The following is a 16,959-nucleotide window of genomic DNA, read 5'->3' on the forward strand; positions in this document are numbered from 1 at the left end:
GCCTATCCCGCATTCAACTTTAAGTTAATCGACAACGAATTGTGACTACCGGGGAAAACGGGACATCTGGTGATTCTTTCCCTAATCCTTCAGGTGCTGAGGCCATTGTTTCAGATCACCAGTTCACGTTTTGGTAGCCTATCTTTCCATTACGGCTGCCATGCTGAGATTAGACATGCAAACGCCCCTTGTCCAATTGCAGTCTAATGACAGAGAGACACATTTTGAAAGAGGACAGTAAGCCTATAGGATGTATTTTCAATGTCCAGTAGTCCTCAAATAACATTCTCGTCCCATCTCCTCTTGTTAGCGAAGAGCGAAGAGGTGGCATAAGTTTTGTCATACTTTTTATCATTCGTTCTTCGACGAAATTAACACTGTTACCAACATTTCTACCTTGATAAAATATTTATTGTTCAGCTAATTGCTTTTTACCTTGCACTCTTTCAACTGATACTTGGAATTTGCCCTCAGCTTTTGTACATTTCAGTGTTTCCCCTGCCATTATATTAGGGGGCCCCCCCGCCCCCCTTAAAGGTCAAATAAACGTTATTTTCTATATAGCGCCAGATCACAACAGATGTCATTTAAGGTTACCTTTTGCAATAGAACAGGTCTATACCTCGTTCTTTTATTAAACAAACAAAATAGTCTTATGTTATTTATCTTATTTACACAACGGCATGTCATTTCTGTCTCTACGTGGACGCGGATGGGATCACGGAGTCCATTCATAAAGATTTACTCTATAGCACGGAATGCCACAGACTTCGCCGATTTTTGGATGAATAAAACAAAAGTAGGTCTCTCAGTTAATTCGAATCGCGATATGGACTAGTGTCTGTGAGTATTAAAACGCGAAATACGGTTTAAATATGAATCCTCCATGTTTCGCTTGGCTCTGTATGAATGAATAGCGGAGACGCGGTTTTGTTTACTTCACAAATAGTGAAGCACACGTGAGGCTCGTGGTGATTTTTGGCCTTTGGGTCTCATTATATGACGACATAAACACATGAACTTAATCTCCAGAGCTGATGTGAGAGTCACTTCATGTGAATTTTACCGTTTCATTTGAGAAAATTAGCATCATACCATAGTGTATACACACAAAACCTAACCGGGAACCTGTCAAAATAAAAGTATGGTTTAACATGTAACAGAAATGTATTAGTCTTGTATTACTTTAGTACAGTATAATGTAGGTGTTTATATATTCCTATTTCTGGCAAATTTAAACAGAACAATTAAATGATAAAAAAAAAAAAAAAATTACAAAAAGATTAAACACCTAATTGTAGAAAAAAATTCTACAATTTTTATTAAAAAATTTCAAACAGAATATTAACAATTTTTTCTTCCATGTATTAATTTTAACAGAAAAACCTCTGTTTGTTTGGCAACAAATAAAAGGGTTTAATTTGAATTCCATTAAAAATAAATAAATGTTTAATGCCTTCATTTAATTATCAGAAAAATTAAAACACAAGAATTTCTGAAAAAAAAAGAAAAGAAAACGATTGTAGAGCCCTATTGTTCAAAATGTTGAAATTGAGATTTTTGGACTTATTTTTTCACTGAAATAAACGTAAAGAGAGTAAAGAGTAAAGTAACTGTTACTGAAAGAAGTATCATACCGTACCATCGATACAACCCCGCCCCAAACCAAACTCTTGATTTGATCAGCTCAATTTCAATCATTTTGGCAATGATGAGTGCTGTTATTGCTATCGTAACAACAACCAGAGTGGTGCAAAGCAGCATCAAGATGATCAAATATTGCGGGGGAAGATTTGGCCCTATCTGATTATTCAATGTCTGTAGTGGTTATTGCTCTGCAGCACTCGCAATTTCTTGAGAAAATGTGGAAATCTAGTAATATGAAAGTTGCTAAGACTTCTTGCATGATGCAACGGCTGGGGAACTCTTCTGCCTGTGGATAAAACTGATTAACATGTCCTTGTGATAATGTATTTTAAAAGACTGGAGTGGAAAATGTGGTACAATTTGCATTATAAACGCCATGGCGTCTACAAAGCAAATAGAGAACTATTCTGGGTGTCTTTGATGACTTTAAGGAGGTTTGGTAAGACTGCACTACAGTAATGACTCGCTGGGGACGCAGAAGTGGCTCTCTGAAGTCTCGAGGATTAGTGTCGACTTCAGCTCTGCTGTTCATATTTACACATCTGATTGGCTCTGAGTCAATCTGCTTTTTTTGTGCTAATATTTGTCCTCCATCCTTCAACATGCTTGCCTTGCATCTTCAGGCTATCACCAGCTCTGCCACTTGCCCCCAGTGGAGAGCTCAGCTGACCTTCCTCCGTGGTTCTGCAGGAAGTGCATTTTCGCTTTAGCTGTGAGAGTAAGTCCTTCATACACACTCCATATTCCATATAAATTAATGGGGATCGGGGAGGCCATGTTGCTGACGTGTGTTTCTTTATGTGGCAGAAAGGGGGAGCTCTGAAAAAGGGGCCAATCTCCAAAGCGCTGCAGGCCATGAAGCAGGTGCTGCCCTATAATCCAGAGGAGCTGGAGTGGGACTCTTTGCGTCGTACGAACCATCAGCAGTGCTACTGTTACTGCGGAGGACCTGGAGAGTGAGTCTGCCTTGTTTCTTCTATTTGTTTTCTTTTTGTAGACTTGATTGCTTTTCCTCCTAGAGGTGATTTAGTGCAGCGTATGCACAGCGAAGCAGAATTTCAATGTTTTGGGCATAACGTGTCACATCATTTGATAGCACCGGGACGTTTGATTAATTGTAGTGAAGTGCTTTGTTTGTGTGTTTCAGTGAAGTAAAAGCAGCGAGGGTGAGCGTGACAAATGCACTCGCGCATCTCTGCCTCGTGCGCTCGCTTGCTGTCTGCTCAGTCAGCGCAATCATTTTGATCAAAACAAAATTTTATGTGTCATGCAACCAACGACAGAACAGGGACTGTCACGAGATTGTTGAAAAATAAACAGTCTCTACATTGCTTTGTAACAGCAGTCATTGGATTATTATTAAAGAAATTGCCTTTATATCTGTGCTGTGACACTGAATAGATGTCAGAGCATCTAGACATGTTAAACATTTTATGCTTTACTTACAATGACAATAAACAGAGCAGTGTTTATTGTTGTTTTTTTTTTGAGAACTACTAAAAACAAACTATTTAAAATAATTGTATTAAAATTCTTAATTAAAATAATAATTTTACAATAACTAAAAATAAAGTTATTGTAAAATAAATTTTACTGTAAGTATTTACTAACATAATTAACGTACATTTTAAATATTTTAAATAATTGTATTAAGATTATTAATTAAAATAATAATTAAAATTATGGTGAAAAGTAAACAAATAAAAGATGAAAAACTTAAAGATACAAGCTTAAATAAAACGTAGAAACTAACTGAAAATAAAACGAACTGAAATAAAATAAGTTGAAGTACTACAATTACTAAAACTAAAGCTGACAAAAAATAAATTCATTTAATATGCTCACTTATTTTTGTGTTTTATTTATTTATTTATTATTATTATTATTTTTCTACTTTTTCAGTTTTGTAACAACTTGATTCTTGTATTGTGCCTTGAGATGCTTGTGCTTTTCTTTAATAAAAAAAAAATAATACTAAAATAAGTTATTATTTTAGTATTTACTGACATAATTAGCTAAGACTATTTAAATAATTGTATTAAAGTTCTTAATTAAAAAAAAAAAAAATAAGGTGAAAAATCAATAAATAAAAGATGAAAAACTTAAAGATAAAGCTTAAATAAAACTGAATATAACTGAAACTAGAACTATCTGAAATAAAATAAGTTGAAGTAATTATATGAGTATTTGCTATCATAATTAAGCTAAAACTATTTAAAATAATTGTATTAAAGTTCTTTATTAAAATTAAGGTGAAAAAATGAATAAAACTTAAAAATAAAAGCTTAAATCAAACTTAGAAACTAACTAAAACTAAAACTGACTGAAATAAAATACGTTAAAGTACTACAATTTATTAAAAGTAAAGCTGAAAATAAATGAAGGATAAATATAAATATTAAAAAACTATTAGAAATATAAAAATATTGGAAATAATAATAATATTTAAAAAGCTAATAAAATGACGAAAGTATACTGTATAACAAATAAAAACTGAAACTATAAAAATAGAAGGCCGTTTAAAATATTAATAAATACTGTAATAACAAAATAATACTAAAAACACAGTTGGTTTTCTATTTTCTAACATAATTGTATTAAAGTTCTTAATTAAAATAATAATTAAAATTAAGCTGAAAAATAAATATGCACAAGTTGAAAAACTTAAAAATAAAAGCTTAAATAAAACTTAAATGAAACTAAAACTTGGCAACTACCTGAAATAAAGTAAGTTGAAGTACTACAATTGCTAAAACTAAAGCTGAAATATCAATAAATATAAAAATATAAATATAATTATTACAACTCTATTAGAAATATGAACATATTATAAATAAGAACTATTAGAAATATTTTGAAAACAAAAGTATACTTTTGTAAAACGACAAAAGTATGCTGTATAACAAATAAAAAACTGATCAATATTTATGAATATTTGAGTATGAATATTTACTAAAATAATTATGCTACTACTGTTTAAATTAACTGTATTAAAATTAAGGTTTTTAAAATTAATTTTTATTATCCCTACTAGACATAAAGCTTCTACAAAGATCTTGGTAATGCTGTGCTAGTGGTTTTGCTGTGGCTGCTGTTCTGTACACACCATCTAAATGGAAAGCAAGTGGTTTGAGCATCACTCCATCACACCAACAGTTTTGCTTGCTTTTATTTTTGTTTATAGTGAAACGTAATTGGTCTGTTTGGGTCTTTGTGCTTTGTGTCTGATAAAGAAACATTCGACAGCTCATTTTTTATTCTCTGATTTTCCCATCAGGTGGTATCTGAAAATGCTGCAGTGCTTTCGCTGCGAGCAGTGGTTTCATGAGGCGTGTACGCAGTGCCTACAGGAGTCCATGATGTTTGGAGATAGGTATGTACTGTACAGAGCTACATTTATCACAGAATTTGCCACAACAAAAGATCTTGCATCTTTGCATCAATATTCCTCCATCCTTTAGTATGGATTTCTCATCTTTCCTCTCAAATCAATGAACCTCCCTGAAAAGCAATTGGTTTTACATCATTAAATATCATTACAATGATGTTTTCAGTGATTTTGTCATGGCTGAGGGGCATTTAAGGCATAACTTGAAAGTGGACCACCTAAACCCTGCCTAAAATCACTGTAATGCAGGTGGCATTTTGGTTTTATAAAATGGCAAAAACATTAATATAATGAAATAAAGCTTTCAATATATTGTTAAATTATATTAAATATTTAGAATATATTACATATTTAAATTATTATTAAGCAATCAAAATAAACAATGATTATATATTATATTAAAATATATTAAATATTTGGAATATATTATATATTTAAAATCTATTAAATATTATGTTATTATTTAAGTAATCGGAATAAACTAAAAATTTGGATAAAAATTAACCATTTTTAAAGCAAAAATTGCTCATTAAAAAATCTATATATAGTTAAAGAGTTAAGTTACATTAAATATTTTAATTATTATTTAATTAATCAAAAGAAACCACAATTAAGTATTTACGATATATTAAGTATTTGGAATATATTATATATATATATAAAATGTACTGAATATTTAAATTATTATTTACATAAAAAATTAACTATTCTTAAAGCAAAAATGAAAAATCAAATATTTAAGATATATTCAATATTTGGAATATATTATATACTTAACATATATTCAATATTTAAACTATTCTTTAAATAATAAAAATTAACCATTCCTAAAGCAGAAATTGCTCATGTAAAAATAATAAAATATAATAAAAAATAATCAATATATAGTTGAAATTATAATTTAAATAATCAAAATAAAACAAAAATATTTAAGAAATATTAAATATTTGGAATATATTATATATTTAAAATGTCACGAATATGTAAATTATTACTTAAATTATAAAATTAACCGTTCTTAAATTGCTCATGTAAAAAAAAATCAATAATAAGTTAGAGAGTCAAGTTATATTACATATTTAAAGTATTATTCAAATAATAAATAATTAAATATTAAAATAAATTAAATATTTAGAATATATATGATAATTATTATGATAATTTATGTTCAATATTTGATCATTATATAATATAATTATGTTTATTATGAATTAATATAATTATGAATTATTATTTAAATAATCAAAAGAAACAATCAAAATAAACAATTAATATTTAAGATATATTAAATATATTGGAATACATTATATATTTAAAAATATATAACTTTTTTTGAACTTTAAATAATTAAAAAATAATCATTCTTAAAGCAAAAATCAGTTATGTAAAAATAATATATAGTTCAAAATTTAAATAATATTACATATTTAAATTATTAAAGTAATCAATGATTAAATATTTAAAATATATTGAATATTTAATTATTATTTAAACAATAAAAATGAACCATTCTTGAAGCAAAAATTGCTCATGGAAAAAATCAGTATGTAAAGAGTCAAATTATATTAAATGTTTAAACTATTATTTAAATAATCGAAATAAACATATTCAGTATTTGAATTATCATTTAAATATTAACTATTCCTAAAGCAAAAATCTCTCATGTGAATAATTTTAATTGAACCAGCTACACTCACGGCAAGCAACATATTTTTCTGATCGCTTGTTTTAATTCAATTAAATAATCCAATTCCACAAAAAAATCAGATGTCCTCTGATTGGCTGTGATTGCGTCGTGCAACCATTTCACATTCAGTGCGTAGAGACAAATTGCTTGTCGCTGAAAATTGCTCTTTGGTGGCTTGCTACACCGAATCAGTCCAATCAGATTTTAGGGCCGGCGTTATCTGTTTTATAATGAAATATAAGCCATTGCTTTTCGGAAAGATCAATGAACGCAATAACCAAAGCGAAATTCTATTTGCAACATCTCAACGGGTAATGATTAGTGAATATTGCGACAAACTTCATGCTGCGTCGCACGCAGGCGAGATTACATACGTTAGGGGATTTTTAAAAGATCATAATGACACTGTCAAGCACAATTTTTCTTCGGCGTTTGTACCTCTCCGAGGTGTGTAATTTAAATGACTCCATTTTCTGTCTTTCCTCTCATAGGTTTTACTTGTTCATTTGTGCGGTGTGCAATAAAGGAGTGGAATACATCAAGCGGCTGGCTCTCAGATGGTAAATGGCAGCTCTTCTTTTCCCCTTCGCAAGTGATTGCATCCAGATCCGTGTCAGAATTATATAGTCAAAGTGTCGGATGCGATTGATGCGGGCCGGAGCTCTCGATCCACATCTTTTCTCTCAAGCGCCCGGCTGTTTTAGAAAGTAAAGAGAGGGCATTGCTTTTTATTTTTTTTCTTTCTCAGAGTAGGAGTTTGTCTGGACATTGATTCTTGCTTTTTGTCCCAAATGAGAAATAGCCATTTGAAAGGAAGATTTGGTGCTGAGAGGATTTATGATAGTGGGGGATTACTCTTGAAATACAGTGAGCTGGATGTGTTGGATATTTAGGTATGAAGCCAGTCGCGGTTCAGATTTAAGCTTTATCCTTCTTAAAAAAATCTGCTGTGTTAAAATGGACCTTGCCTTGTGAACGGCGCTCTATTTAACGTTCACCATGTGACAGTTCATGCAGATTTTGGTGGTGTCATTCGATCTAAGAGCATTTCTGCTTTAGGTCTAAAACATCTTCAGCTTAGTCTCTAGACTTTAAAGCTCTGCGTGGTGTTTTGCCTGAGATTTTCTTGTTTTCAGTCAAATTATTTTTCATTTGCAGGGTGGATGTGGTCCATCTTGCCCTGTACAACCTGGGAGTCCAAAGTAAAAAGAAATACTTTGAACTGGAAGAAATTCAGACCTTCATCACCAACAACTGGGACAATTTCCAGATGGGCAAGGTGATACAATCAAGCTTTTCTTTTTGTTTAATATTCAAAAACTTTTTAGGAAAAATGTGTAGTGTAATTATTTGGATGGGCTTTGGGTGGACTTTTAGTCAGTAAGCAACTACCCACAGAGAACACCTTAGCAACACCCTAGTAACCACTCAGAACACCTTAACAACCACATAACTACATAGCAACAACCAGAACACACTAGTTGCTGCATAGCAACATCCAGAACACCCTATCAACCATATGCAGGGTTCCCGTGGGTCCTTAAAGAAACACTCCACTTTTTTGTAAAATATGCTCATTTTCCGACTCCCCTAGAGTTAAACAGTTCTCCAGGTCCGGTGGTATGGTGAGGGGGGTAATTTTTTATATAACTCATCCGTCTTAATTATATTAAGACTTAAAGTTCTGCATAATTTAGGGCGTGGCCACTTGAGTGACAGATGGATTGCCGCTGCTGTCACCATCGTCTTACTAGACGTTGTTTTATTGTATACACTTAATTATTGTCCTAACCAACTCCTAACCCTAAACTTGCCCCTGGTAACCCTCTTGAAATATTTAACCTAATTTATTTCAATATATTCTGGACTTTAGTTCATTAGCTGCAGCGCAGCACTTCACTTCTGATGTGTGAACCACTTAACAAAGTGCAGTAAACAGTAAAACAATTGCCGTACAAATTAGTGTGTTTATTAGTACTTTAATAAATTTAAAATAATTTGAATACAGATACTAATTTACAACATCCAGCAGCACAATTAACTGTTTTGGACAGCTAAATAGGCTAAATGGAGATTGCTGACACCCCATCGAACACTCAAGTTTATGCCAGCTTTTACGTTAAAAATAAGATGGAAAAATAAAAAAATTAATAGTTTCCATGGATCTAGTCTTCCGTCTGTTTGATGTTTCTTTGTTGGAATGGAATTGCTAGATGGCACTGCAGCCTCCGGTATATGCAGGAACATAGTATTGGGGTTGTTTATGTTTAGACCCAGGCGAAAAGCGACCCATGTTTTTACCCTGCAAACATGCAGAGCTGTAAATGTGAACTTGTGGATCATTAAGATAATTCATCATAGATATCTAAACACTAACATGTATTTGTAGGTTTTTTAAATTAATATAATAATTTATTGATAATAATTGTTTAAATTAATATAAGTAATACTTTTGACTCATCTGTTTTCTTAAAAATCGGTACTTTAAAGAAATGTAATATGTTTTTGTTTTTGTGAAAAATCTGAACTGTAAATCAGTTTTTACAGTAGTTTACAGTCATTTTACAGTTTAATTTTTATTTATTTGAGCTTAAAAATCCTGCAGCAACCCTGCATATGGCTACACCCTAGTAGTAATCACACAAAACACCCTAGCAACCACATGCCAACACCAGGAACACACTAGCATCTGCATAACAACAACCAGAACACTCTAGAAACACCCTAGTAACCACACAAAACACCCTAGCAACCACATGGCAACACCCAGAACACACTAGCAACTACATAGCAACAACAGAACACGTTAACACAATACCCTAGCAACCACATAGCAACAGCAAGAACACACTAGCAACTGCATAGCAACAACAAGAACACCCTAGCAACCAGCCAGAACACACTGTCAACCACACAGCAACACCCAAAAGACAATATTAACTGCATAGCAACAACAAGAACACACTAGCAACTGCATAGCAACACCCAGAACACACTAGCAACTGCATAGCAACAAGAACACACTAGCAGCTGCATAGCAACAACCAGAACACAGACAACTACATAGCAACAACAAGAACACACTACCAACTGCATAGCAACAACGAGAATACACTAGCAACTACATAACAACAGCACACCCTAACAACTTCCTAGTTATCACCCAAAACACACTATCAACCACACAGCAACACCCAGAACACACTAGCAACTGCACAGCAACAAGAACACCCTAACAAAACCCTAGCAACCACCCAGAACACACTATCAACTGCATAGCAACAACCAGAACACAGACAACTACATAGCAACAACAAGAACACGCTAGCAACTGCATAGCAACAACAGAACACCCTAACAACACCGTAGCAACAACCAGAACTCTCTAGAAACGTCCTAGTTACCACACAGACACCCTATCAACCACATAGCTACATTTTAAAACATCATAGCAACTGCATAGCAACAACCAGAACACACTAGAAATGTCCTAGTAACCGCACAAACCACACAGAACAGCCTATCAACCACATAGCAATGCCCAGAACATACTAGCAACTGCATAGCAACAGCTGGAACACCCTAGAAACATCCTAGTAACAATACAGAACACCCTATCAATCCCATAGCAACGCTCAGAACATACTAGCAACTGTATAGCAACAACCAGAACCAAAAAAATAATGCCCTAACAATGCCCTAATAGTCACCCACAACACCCCTTTCAACCACATGGAAATATGACCACATCATAGCAACTGCATAGCAGCACCCAGAACATTCTAACAACTTCCTAGTAACCTTGCAGAACACCCTTGCAACCACATAGTAACACCCAGAACACACTAGTAACTGCATAACAACAACCAGAACACCCTAACAACGCCCTGGCAACCAGAACAACCTATCAATCACATATCAACACCCAAAACAGACTAGCAATTGCACAGCAACACCCAGAACACTGTAGAAACGTCCTAGTAACCACACAGAACATCCTAATAATGTCCTAGTAACCACAAAACACTGTAACATCCACTGTTTAATAGTGGTGTAAAAATGACACACTTCACCTTCAGAGACATTTAAAAACAAACCGAAAGAGTGCTGGAGATTTGTCTGGAGATGATTGCTGTAATTGCTAGGTACTGAAAAACAGTTCCTTTGATAGAAATCGGTGGTGAAAATTAGCCCGTTTGTTTTGTTGTGCATCATCTCTTGTCATTTCAACCTCTTGTTTGTTGTCAGGTGTAATCTGAGAAAACAGCACTGCTAAATTGCTCACACTTCTCTTTATGGAAGACTTAACAACTACAGCAAAGCCTATGAGTTTCATTTGTCTTCATTGAAACATGACAGCTCAAGGCACCAGCAAAGGAAATGTCTCATAATAAAACACCACATCACACAATCAGTTTCTCACAAAGACTTTCTTACCGATTTCCTCTCTTTAAGCTCTCCAACACTCCTCTGTCTGAACGGGGCCAGTGTATTCTTGATGCCCTCAACAACTATAAAAGCAAGTAAGAAAAAATGTTTTGTTATTTTTGCTCTTTGAAGTAATGGATGCAATATAAAAAATGTAAATTAATGATAATATATTTTTATATATATAATGTTTTTTAAATAAATTAAAATGATTATTAAAAATTAAAATGAATTATGCACACATATATATATATATATTAATTTTAATTATTATAAAATATTAAATTAATGAAAAAATATAACTTTATATAAAAATGTATAATTTATGTTTTTTAAAATAAATTACAATTAATATATATATATATATATATATATATATATATATATATATGGTATTATTAATTTATTTAAATTTAGTTTGTTTTTCTTATAATAATTAAAAATATATAAAAATAATATATTTTAAAAATATATGTATTATGTTTATTTAAAATATAATAAAATAAAATATATATATATATATATATATATATATATATATGATCTTCTTATAATTTGAACAACAACAACACAAATTATATATATATATATATATATATATATATATATAAATACATTTTTATTCTGTCCCTTTGTTTTAGGTTTCTCTGCGGCAAGGAGATCAAGAAGAGGAAATACATTTTCCGACTAAGAACAAGGGTCCCTCCTAACCCCCCATCTAAGTTGTTTCCGGAGAAGGCCCAGAACAGTGAGGGCCACAGGGGCCGCAAGAAAGGGGCCAGCAGAAGCAGGTTAGTTTGAGCATTTCTGAGTATCTTATTACTACCTCTCATTTTTATGACTGATACCTTTTGTTGATGTCACATTCAAAATGATTATCATGAGACTAATCTCAATTAAATATTTTATTTGGTTTACAGTGCTATTTGTTTGTTATTTATTCAGTCAGATGATCATAACTCAGATCTTTATTTTTATTTAATGCTTCAAAGGGAATTTAGAGACTTTCTGAGAATTTAGATTCTCGCAGTGCTGTGAGTGCACTGAAAGGCACATGGCTTCTCCCCTATAATTTAACATTTGACAGCCACATGTCTTTTTTTAGGATTCAGTAATTTCAACTCTCAGATCTGTATTGACATGTTTAGTGGGTGAAGATGATGCATTGATTGACAGTTCATTTAGTTCGGTTGTTATTATGCTCAATTATGCGGATTGAATGTTTCTCGTTTTCCTCTGTTGCAGTAACTCTGTTCCTGCAGAGAAGCGGAGGAAGAAGAGGCACAAGTGGCTGCTGGAGGATGCTATTCCTAATGTAAGCTTTGTCACTGCAACACCAGCCGTATAACATGACCTTTCTTGTCTGGTTGAAAACTGTGTTTTGTTTTTACAGTTACTACTGTATGAGCGTCTACTAAAAAAAGTTGCATAAACGTCTTAAAGGGAACTCGTATTAAGACTTGCATGGCTTAAAATAATGAAAATGATGCCTGTTACTGAAATATTTACATTATTTTAAAAATCCACATTGTTTTACACATTTTGGACTATGGGGGGCGCCATTATTTTGTTTATGTTGGTCTGTTAATGGTTGCACACAATGAGCTACTGGTGCTACCTTTTGCTCTTTTTACTGCAACACAACTCGGAATACACAAGTCAGAAAATAAAAAACGGATTTTGGTTGCCATTTTCAGTCGAAAGGCAACAAGAGAAGCAATGTAAGTCTTCACTTCTTTTTCTAGTGATAAGAAGAGGAGAAAAGAATGGGAAGATGCCTGTGGACAAATAAAACTTCCTAAAGACCCACGTCTTTGTTCTCTAAACTTTAGCCCTGAGTCTTTTAGTAGACAGTATTTTTTTTTCCGAGTTGTGTATTCCGAGTTGTGTTGTGGTAAAAATGGCAACAGGTAGAACGGTTGCCAGGTGTTCACAACAAAACCCGCTCAATTGCTGTTCAAAACTTGCCCAGGTTTTAGAGGGGGGCCCCGGGTAAAAATTGCGGTTTTGCAATTTTGCGGTGGGTAAAATACACATTTTTTGGCAGGGTTTCCCTGTTAAAATGTGCATTTCAGGGGCTAAATATCAAAATGATATTGTGATCGCTTCAACCCACCAACATGAAAACAACTCGAGGCAACAATGTTAAAGTAGCCCAGTTCTACAGGAAAACTGCAGACTTGGCAACACTGACAACAACCATTTGATGTCATCAAACTGATGGCACACCCATAGTCCAAATTATGTACAAAACAATGTGAATCTTTCATGGGTTTTCTAGTACGTATTTCAGTAAGAGACATCATTTACATTATATTAAGCCATACCAGTCTTAATACCAGGGGTTCCTTTTGAGAACTAGCCAGCTAGCAGTTTACTAAGGGATAAGCTATTTTTATGGACTTTTTTATGCTTCATTAGACAGGACAGCAGAGAAATGACAGAAATGTATCGGGCGTAGAGAGAGGGGGAGTGGGATCGGTAAAGGGCTTCGAGATGGAAATCAACTCGGGTACATCATCTGACAGCTGAAAAAAATTTCAGCTTTCCATTGGTGTATGGTTTGTTAGGATAGGACGATATTTGGCCAAGATACAGCTATTTGAAAATCTGAAATCTGAGTGTGAAAAAATCTAAATATTGAGAAAAACGCCTTTAAAATTGTCCTAATGAAGTTCTTAGCAATGCATATTACTATTCAAAATCAGGTAAATCTATATTTACAGTAGGAAATTTACAAAATATCTTCATGGAACATGATGTTTACTTAATATCCTAATGATTTTTGACATAAAATAAAAACCAATCATTTTGACCCATACAATGTATTTTTGGCTATTGCTACATATATACCCGTGCTACTTAAGAATGTTTTGTGGTCCAGGGTCACATATGAACTGTTATACAATTTAATAACAGTGAATAAGACATGCTCAAAACTAAACTGAGGCCTAATTTTGCTTTAAAAATATTCAAAAACAGGAAGTGTTTGATATCCGTTCAAAAGGCTTTCAGGCATTTTGGTTAATTGGCCAGTTGGGTGTAGTTACCAGAGGATGTTAGTACTCTTAAAGGCAACCCTGTGTATTAAGACCTGTATGGCTTAATATAATGTAAATGATGTCTTTTACTGAAAAACCCATGAAATATTTATGTCATTTAAAAAATCCACATCATTATATACATATTTTGGACTATGGGGGCACCATTATTTTGATTACGTAAAACGATTGCATTTGGTGAGCTGCTGGTGCTATCTGTTGCTATTTTTACCACAACACAACTAAAATAAAATACTGATACAATGACCACAGCTACTGAAAGAGCTTAAAGGTGGTGATGGATATAAACTAGAGATGCACTGATACTGAATTTCTCTGCCAATACCTATAGCCAATTATTTTGAATGATATCGGCCGATACCGATAGTTTGATTTTCTTAAGAAAAAAACATCTGTCCTAACCGATGCTGTTAACTACACAGGAAACCATATCATTTCCAGGGCTCTAGACTGCAACCAAAATAGTTGCATTTGCAACAATTTTTTGAGAATGTGCAAGTTAAAATTTTACGTGGTCGCATTCATGCCAGTGCACGGTCTGCGCTGCTTGATGCATAAAGTGCGCGGTGCAGAGCCGCGGCTCAGTGCAGCCTAAGTCAGATTTCTCTGATCACGTAAAGACAGTGAGCTTTCAGTACGAGCTCTTTTTTTTGAGCAGAGCCTGGTTTATATAGGAGCAGCCAAAATAATGCGAATACTGATGAAACGATGGCGGATGGCACGGAGGATTTGGTTTTCAAGCGAAAGTAAAATAAAAGAACCAGAGAAGGTGAACATGTTGGTTCTGTCCTTGCTGTTTATCTCACGTTATGCTTTGGAGGCTTTTTTTTAAATGTTCTTTATTTATTTGATTCCTCAGTAATTGCTAAACATTCTGGTGTAGCCTATATCCCATGCCTTATTCGTTTATGTTAATTAACATTATATAAGTTAGTTTGTATACTGTTTTATTGTTCTTGTGCTTTTCAATTAACAATGAATCCGCGCTGGTGGAAACAACACAACTTCATTTTTTGCTTTCACTTTCGAGACCGACTCGGCTCGCCTTCAGCGCAGCTGGAACAGTTCCACATTCAAACGCACGCAATAGGCTACAGCGGCAAGCTTTAGCTTATTGCAGAGCACCGGCAAAAGTTATTACCATGAATGTGTCAGGGGGAAATAATGAGATTTTTGAATTATTTATTAATAAACTAGAGTTTTCTGAGTCAGTGTCGCAAGGATGAAGTTGCCGGTCCTGACTCGCCATCTCCACTTTGGACGTGCCTTTAGAGAGAAATGCATCTTTACAGATAAATGAAAGAGTTTTTGTTTTCGATTTGTTTTATTTCGTTAAGTAATGATTTAAAGTGTTTTATAGATATATTTAGCATGTCTGTGAGGTATGTATTTGCTGAATTTCAGTTCATTTTTGTGAAGCACTCCTGTTGAGACGACAGAAGGTGGATCATGTTTGTTTTCTTTATTTTAGAAGCACCATTTGCAACATTTTGTTGATATTGTGAGTGCACGCAAATAAAAGTAGACCCTTTACAGTTCCAAATGATGTATTAGTCTTACCTTTATGAGCAAAAATGACGGAATATTTTAAATTGTTTCCACTGAAAAAATGCAAGACTAATACAGACTAACGAACAAACAATGCTTCAAACGTTTTTCTAAATTAGCTTAATGTCGTTATTTTTAACTGTTAATGCCTTATTGTCATGTTCATTTTGACAGCCCTAAATTTTGATTGACAGGATATAATTGGCCCTGATCATCGGCTAACTTTGAACAATCGGCCGATGGCTGATAGTGAAATAAATTGCTTTTATCGGCCGGTACCGATTGTTGCACTGATACATCGGTGCATCTTTAATATAAACCAAATGCCGTGCCATTAATTTTCCCCACAAAGAGCCCCTTGATATCGTTTGAAACCCGCACTGAAAACTCCTTCAGTGGCTGCGGCGTCATGTCGAGCATCGGCATGTTTACATCGTTTGTAAGCTTTTTCAGTAGCTGTGGTACTAAAAGCCTCAAATTCATCATAGGTCTTTAGGAAGTTTTATTCGTCGTGGCACCTTTCCATTCTTTCCTCCTCATATTAACACTAGGAAAGCAGTGAAGACTTAGGCCCTGATCAGACAGAATGCGTTTTTGTGGTGAGAGGCACCCTTCAGCTAAAAATTACATCCAAAAGCCACACAATCAGTCTTTTATTTCTCAAGTTGTGTTACAGTAAAAATAGCAACAGATAATGCCAGTAGCTCATGGAGTGCAAGCGTTTTACGTAATCAAAATAATGATGCCCCCCATATTCCAAAATATGTATAAAACGATGTGGAACATAAATCTTTAATGGGTTTTCTACTACGTATTTTAGTAAGAGACATCATTTATGTTGATTTTACACCATACAAGTCTTAATATCCAGGGTTTCTTTTAAAATGGTTGTGTGTCTGATGTTTAATTGGCCTGGTTCATTGAGGTTCTCACACTTTTTGTCAGCCCAACCCATTTGACCTAAAATATTTACTTGAAGTACCTCCTTGGATTTTAAGATTAGATTTTAGATTTGAATAATTTAAGAACACATTCTCGTGTACATGCTTCTCTGACGTTGTTTAATGGTCGCATGACAGGAAGGAAAAGGTGTTTTATGTTTCTTTTTTTAAAATGATTAATTTATAGTTTTTTTTACATTTTTATGATTTAATTAATTATTAGGTTTTATCAACTCACAAACCGCCTGCAGTTCGCTC

At 33.6% G+C, this 16,959-nt stretch overlaps 1 protein-coding gene across 2 annotated transcripts in view; it reads left to right on the plus strand.

Moving 5' to 3' along the window:
- phf19 (PHD finger protein 19) overlaps nt 1-16,959 on the plus strand; it is a 45,014-nt gene that overhangs the window by 9,907 nt on the left and 18,148 nt on the right. The window contains exons 5-12 of one of the 2 annotated variants that reach the window (XM_051118234.1): nt 2,271-2,365; nt 2,455-2,603; nt 4,925-5,020; nt 7,214-7,282; nt 7,881-8,001; nt 11,178-11,245; nt 11,792-11,941; nt 12,396-12,465. In XM_051118234.1, the coding sequence (XP_050974191.1) occupies nt 2,271-2,365; nt 2,455-2,603; nt 4,925-5,020; nt 7,214-7,282; nt 7,881-8,001; nt 11,178-11,245; nt 11,792-11,941; nt 12,396-12,465 (818 nt within the window). The remainder of the gene's footprint in view (nt 1-2,270; nt 2,366-2,454; nt 2,604-4,924; nt 5,021-7,213; nt 7,283-7,880; nt 8,002-11,177; nt 11,246-11,791; nt 11,942-12,395; nt 12,466-16,959) is intronic. The other variant, XM_051118235.1, reaches the window with a different exon arrangement.

Source organism: Labeo rohita, chromosome 8 (assembly GCF_022985175.1).
Source record: "Labeo rohita strain BAU-BD-2019 chromosome 8, IGBB_LRoh.1.0, whole genome shotgun sequence".
In the NCBI taxonomy this organism is placed as follows: Eukaryota; Metazoa; Chordata; class Actinopteri; order Cypriniformes; family Cyprinidae; genus Labeo; species Labeo rohita.